The 6,996-nt window shown below is 37.9% G+C and overlaps 1 protein-coding gene across 1 annotated transcript; it reads right to left on the bottom strand.

The window, feature by feature from the left end:
• Positions 1–2,884: 2,884 nt before the first annotated feature.
• On the bottom strand, positions 2,885–6,469 carry ZBTB49 (zinc finger and BTB domain containing 49; the record flags this gene model as incomplete). The annotated part of the gene is made up of 2 exons (XM_010149170.1): positions 6,299–6,469; positions 2,885–3,987 (listed from the first exon to the last, which is right to left on the bottom strand). Coding segments are annotated over exons 1-2 (1,255 nt in total), but the record flags the coding sequence as incomplete, so codon positions are not given.
• Positions 6,470–6,996: the final 527 nt, after the last annotated feature.

Here is a 6,996-nt window from a genome sequence, read left to right as displayed (position 1 = left end):
CAGTTTCGAGACAAGGATGTCTTGTCTCAAAAGGAATCTTAAAGTCATTAAAGATTCCTTTAAATATCTGCTAGTAATACAATACAAAAACCAGCTAGACAACCCAATGTAATGACTTGTCCTTCACACAGACAATTCATTAATGCAACCACGTTAATCTGTATATTCTTTAGCAGCTCCTAGTGTTCAGGGACAGAGAATTTCACTTGTCCTTCTTCTCAGTGACCAGGCCACCACAGCAGTAATGTTGAAAGAGTTGTCAGTTGTGGGTTAAGAACTGGCCTGTCATCATGAAAGGTCCATTTTAGTAAGTTGCCTCCATCTCTTCAGCAAAATCCGATCTGGAGGTTTTGCAGTAAGCACTGCAATACTTAAATGCTTGCAAACTTTTTTGTTCAGTTCTAGAAAATGAATGCTTTTAAATAAAATTGATTAGCTAGTAATTTGAAATGCTTTCTGAAGAGGCAGATGAATGGAAATGGCTTTTAGCATACACTCATGTTACTTTACCACCAGTATACATAATATTAATGATACACATGTGCCCTGCACCTTCAGCTACAGATCCTTCTATATTAACATCCTACTCACCATCCACTGCAATTTTCCAAGTACTCTTTTTGCACTAGTTGGATATTTAAAAACAAATTAACATGACCCAAAAATAACAGGCAAGCAAACAGGCATATCTAGTCATATTCTTGCCTCAGTTTTTCCATCCTTCTTTCATGTGCTTATTATTTGTTAAAATTACACCCTTAAACTTTGTCAGTTTATCACATCTACAGAAGAATGTTAATGTCATGTTAAGTAGCATTCAAGTATGGGATTTTAAAAAAAAATATTGGAAGAACACAGTGTATGAAAAGCAGCATGGAATTCCTGAATTCAGTGTATACTCAGGCTAGTAGAGAAGGACAGCAACAACAAACTCAAAGTCTAGGATCACTTTTCTTACACAATGTATATAACTAGTTCGTACCAGGCTGCGTGGTGAAACAACATCTACAAGAAAATGGAGTGGAATCGTGTAAATACACAGACCTCAAATAAAAGGAAATGAACCGCAACATACATAAATAACCTTGCAAATCTACTGCAACCTCATTACTCATTTCCTACACTTGTAAGCACCTGTTGGCCATGCTGTGTCTAAAGAAAAAAAACCCCAAACATTAGTAAAACACTTGTGTCAGGGGTGATAGTCTCTTTCATCTATAAAGATTAGCACCCTGTCCATTCCCCGGACCTTTAGGTTACAATACATCAGAAGAGGCAAACTCAACTTCGAACCTCATATTTTAAATAGCTTAGCAGACTTAGAAACATGCAATAACTGGGTCATCACTTGGGCAACACACTGAAAAAAAAAAGTAGTTCTATGGGCTCCAGAACTCACAAAATTCTGATTCCTTCCAATGATTAAGATGACTATGGATGAGCCAATTCTAACAGTTTTCTCATAGTTGGAGACCCTCTTTCGCATAAATTCTCCAGTACAAGGTCACATATTACTGACTTGAGCATCGCTCCCTCAGTTGGGACTTCTCTAGATGCTCTATCTGTCCACCTGTTTTCCTGAAATTTCTAAGATATTAAAATATACCTGATTATATCAGCTCAAACCAGATAATCGATTCAAAAAACATACAATGCAAAGAGAAGATCTAGGCAAGAGACATATGCAACTCTTCCATAGGAGACCAGATTAAAAAAAAAGAAAAATAGTATAAGTAATGTGAACATAGAGAAGTACTCAGAGATAACAAGTGAAAACTTCAGGAAGCTCATGCAAAATGTTCACATTTGCAGGTTCTGGAAAGATTTTTCTACTAATAATGTGGAAAAATAGATTCTTAATTCTAAGGATCAAATAACAAAAGAAATTAATGTCTGTCAAGAGTGATTCATTTTTACTGTCAAAGCACTGATACATGTATGCTCCTTTGCAAAGTGTTATTTAATTGACAAGACAGAGAGATGCATTTGTACATTTAAAGCAGGGAAAAAGAATGACAAAAAATATTCAACAGCTTAAGCAGGAATAATGCTATTGCAAGGACTTGAAATCAATGGTGTTACTTGACTAGCTAAGGTAGTTCTTAAAAACCCTTTTAAAAACCCATATCTAAAGTTGTAGAAATATAACAGAACATGCTGGTTAAATTCACAGACAAATTAAGTTAATTCAAAATTAGATTGGGTCTTCTTCTCACTATACTAAAAAGATACTTAAAAATAAATCTATGCTAGGTTTAAAAATAATACTACTGGTGAGATCTTAAAACTAAATCAAAATTCTTTTTCACTCTGCAGCCCACTTGCCTGCAAGAACACTGTTCTCTAGGTAAACTCAATGTAACCGGTTCACACTAGGAAAAAAGTATAAATTATAGAGCATATTTCTACAGGTTAAAAAGAAACAACCACCAAGCCCTAATCGCTTATATCTTACAATGAGTATATGATCAGAGAGAATGGAGGTCATCTATAACACTTGTCGTATCGTCTTCTATCCATTTACACTTTTCATTGTTACTGACTCAGACTTCTGGGCCACCTGACAGACTAGAAATGCCTCTTCTAAATGCAGGACAAAAATAAAATTTACATTGAAACATCACGCAATGTTCTTTGAAACAGAACCCTAAAAAAACAAATGTAAGGAGAAATCTTTAATACAACTAAAACTCTCAGCTAAACTCAGTCTTACAGTCTCTATTTTTGTACTATTATTCATTAAAAAGAAAACCAAAACAACAAAACACCAAAACCACAACTTTTTGATAGACCCTTAACTGGTATCTCTGAATCAAGAGATACCACAAGACATTCTCTTTAACCAAACTCTCTGATCTGCAGACCAAGTTATCGACAACTGTACCTGTATGAGACCTTTTATGGAGCTCCAAATTGCTCGGATGTTTGAATGCCTTCCCACATAATTCACAGGTATATTGCCTCTGCGACTGAAGAGTCTGTGACTGCCCTTCTTGTTCCAAAGCACCCTGAGATCTTTCAATTTCAACAGGTTGTTCAAAATTCTCAGAATTCACTAGATCTTCAGCTTCTTTTTCTTCAGTAACTCTGTTTGTCATGTCCATGGTACTTTCATTTACAGATTCAATTACTCCCGTTATTCTACTGTCATCTCTTTTAGGCTCAGGTGGCTGCTCTGCAGGCTTCTGAGATCTTAGAAAATTTAACTTTTTGAGGTGTATTGCCTTTTTCAACCGCATCTGTTTGGTGGGTTGCATAAGCGTGCTTTCTGCATCTTGGTCTGGCGCAGATTCATTCAAGGACTGAACCAGGAAGTTTGAGGGTAAATGATCAGAGGTTTCCAGAATACACTCAGGGTGACTGACAGGACAGGAATTATTCTCTACTGCACTTATTTCTGTAGGTGCATTGTAAGAAAAGGATTGTTCTGCTCCTCTCTCAGGATTAGAGCAAGCATTTTGCTTATAGAACTGTTTACTGTAAAAGTTGCGTAGTTTATAATAGTAATTTGGTTGTTTAAATGGAAGTTCTGTGCAGCTGCCATCTAAGGAGTCTTGTGGCTGTTTCTGTACATCACCTGAGGGCGCGTGAAGATTAACAGGCTGCGATGCGTGAGAAGGGTGGTCAGCCAAGACTTTATTAGCTTGTGTGTCAGATGAGCATTCATGCAGTAGGTTTGTTCCATAACTGTCATTGGCACAGCTGGTATCTGCAGTCAAAGTACTCTGCAGCGAAAAGACGCTATTACAAGGCATGCTGGCTGTTGGCTCTATAGCTGTAGAAGATTTTAAAAAGGTGTGGCAAATGTTCAGCACATTTTGCACTTGGAGACACTGAGCAATATCTAACATAGCTTGCACATTGTCCTGGCTAAGATCCAGGTGAGAAGTGTACATGAAGTCCAAGATCTGGCCTATCCCACCTACATTTTTAATGTCCAAGTGAAAGACGTCGTTCTTCTGGCCTGTAGAATTCTGGAAAAGGGTCCTGATAAAATAAGGCAAATATTCAAACACGAGCACAAATAATTCACGAATACTTTCATAAAAAAAATACAAATACATATCAAACAGACTGTCTGGTATGAAACAACAATTTATACGTTGTTATCTACATTGCTGTGGTTTTGCTGATTAATGTCTCAACATGGCTCGATTACTGTCAAATATATCAGTTGTACACTAGTACACTTAAAAGCATAAATCAAAGCAAAAGATCCTTTATGTAACTTTAATTTTCTATTTCTTAATGTCTTGAAAACGCACCATACACTTGTGGTTTCCTATCCATGTTCTTTACATATTAGGTGCAGCAGTGTATTTATGGACTATTTACAAAAGTTGGCTGGCTCAGAATGGTGTTTCTCCTTCCATCATGGAAAATAAAACAGGACATGAGAAATCTTCTAGTAAAACAGAGAAGACAAAATCAGCTAAACTATTCTCTTCTGGCAACTGAGCTTGTCCATCAAACTTAAAGTTATTATTATTAGTTATCTCTCTGCAAGCAGATGAGAGGATGGTAACAGCAAACAAGAGGGTAGCTTTATTTTAAATCTATTTCCCAATATCCAAAAAAAAAAAGTGTTTTGTTTCGGTTTTTTACTGGTACTGGATGAGAATCAAGTAAAATTATAATGAAGAGTACAGGTACATAAGCCTAAAATAGCAGTACAACCAATACCCACTGAATTGTCATTGAATCCTTAAAGTGTCTGAATCCACAAGACTTCTTACTATTCCATATTCTTAGCATCAGAGCTGTTCTTCACATGCATAACCAGTCCTAGATTAAGTGGGTTCGTACTCTGCTTCAGTCAGAATCTTCATACCCTTCCACTAAAATCCCCAGTCTCTAACCTGATACTCTCAGAGTAAGTGATGATATATAAATGGGGTCAGATTACTCCTATGTAGCCATTTTCCTACTCTAGGAAATATCCTGAACTTGATGATTTAAGATTCATAATGAACTGATCTGGATTGAGAGTCTCAATTAGAGATTTATACACTAATGAATTTTAATGAGTTGAGCACTTAGTTCTTTTCAACTACTTCAAAAATTCAAAAGCATAAAGCATAATTTCACTTCATCATCAGGTTTACAACACTAGAAGAGAAAAAGGAAAAACAACCTCTCACTTTTTTCCCTGATCCTAACATAAAGACAATGTTCTTACATAAGAATTGGTAGTCAAGCTTTAGAGATGTTTCAAGAAACAAGGTCTAAAAACTGTCAGATTTAATAGCTTACTCATAACTAACACAGACCACTAAGTTGGGATATACAGCACAGAATCATAGAATGACAGAATATTTGTGCTGGAAGGGACAGACCTTAAAGGTCATCTAGTTCCCCCCCCCCCTGCCATGTGCAGGGAACCCTTCCACTAGACCATGTTGCTCAAAGCCTCATCCAGCCTGGCCTTGAACACTTCCAGGGATGGGGCATCCACAGCTTCTCTGGGCAACCTGTCCCAGTGCTTCACCACCCTCAGTGAAGAATTTCTTCCTTATATCTAATCTAAATCTACCTGCTTTCAGTTTAAAGCCATTATCCCTTGTAAAAAGTCCCCTCCCAGCTTCCTTGTAGCCCCTTCAGGTACTGGAAGGGGCTATAAGGTCTCCCCGGAGCCTTCTCTTCTCCAGGCTGAACAAGCCCAACTCTCTCAGCCTGTCCCCATAGCAGAGGTGCTCCAGCCCTCTAAAATTTGGAGGATCAATGAGGGCTATACAGAGGGGAAAGAAACCAGTGATCATCCCTCATAAGACACCTGTATATGTTAAAATACAGTTGTTGTTTCTGAGATCTGTTCTAAATAGATTCAATAATAATCTATATAGTCAAATTTTATTTTGCATATATAATTGATGAAACAATTCACATTATCTGGAAATAGATAATATGAATCGCTTAATCAATTACATCCCTTATTTGGCTCTGTTCATGTACTACACTGTGCTCCTTGTAAACAGTTATCTTTCCATACTGAATGCAGGTCCATGACAGAATCTGTTATATGAGGCATTGTAAGCAAGTAAGGGACAAGAAAATGCCAAAGTCAAACAGCGTAGTAGTTAGCCATGTATATCCAGAAAACAAATGAGGATGACCACAGTTTTCAGTTAGACTGAATACTTGATAAAGGTTTATCCCTACACAAACAATTTAACTTTTCTCCTTACATTCCAACAGTTACTTAGTCTACAACTGGCAGAAAAAAAATACCCTTCCCAGAGAAAACCTCAACCAACAATATTTAGTTCACTTCTTTAATGAAGAATTTTCTATCACATACCTGAAATATTGACTGAAAGCAGCTAACACGTTTTTGTGTGCTTTGAAGCAGACACCTTTTACCACCAGCATGCAGTCACAGAGAAGACCCTGAATGCGCTGTTCATGTAGCTGCTGGAGAAGATGACAACTATGGCTAGCAACAGTGTCCATGCTAGAAAGTCACTTAAATTACCTATAATGAAATAAAATGCTAAGATGAATTTTAAATCTTAACTTACAAATTAGATTTAGAATATGAAGAACATTTTTACAATTTGCTTTAGGTCCCAAAGGGAAGAATTATTAAGGTGGGCTACTGTACTTTACTTATTCCTATAATGTCTTTTACCAAAGAAAACACGTTTGCCAGATAATAGGTTTCTTGGCGTACATCTCCCACCACAGATTCCTGCAAGTACTTTAACCACCTGTGAGTTCAGGCTCTCAGCAATCAGGTGCCTGTCTCCCAACAGAAAAGACAGACACCCTGAGCTGCACCTGAACAAGAGGAACCCCACAACACTACTGACGTTTAAACTGCCTTTCCCCCTCAGCCCTGCCTAGCTAAAGCTGAGTCTCGGGGTGTAGCCGGCAGCGGGGGGATAGAGGTGTTTGCCTCGGAATCGCGGGGAGGGCAAACTCTGCCTCGAGGGCAAGCAACGAGGCGACAGCAGGAAAGGGGCAGAGACGCCGGAGGGGGGGCGGGAGACGGCAGCG

This window comes from Eurypyga helias, unplaced genomic scaffold, assembly GCF_000690775.1.
Source record: "Eurypyga helias isolate BGI_N326 unplaced genomic scaffold, ASM69077v1 Scaffold47863, whole genome shotgun sequence".
Taxonomy (NCBI): domain Eukaryota; kingdom Metazoa; phylum Chordata; class Aves; order Eurypygiformes; family Eurypygidae; genus Eurypyga; species Eurypyga helias.
The sequence above is the reverse complement of the archived record's forward strand: the minus strand, read 5'-3'. Positions and strand labels throughout refer to the sequence as shown.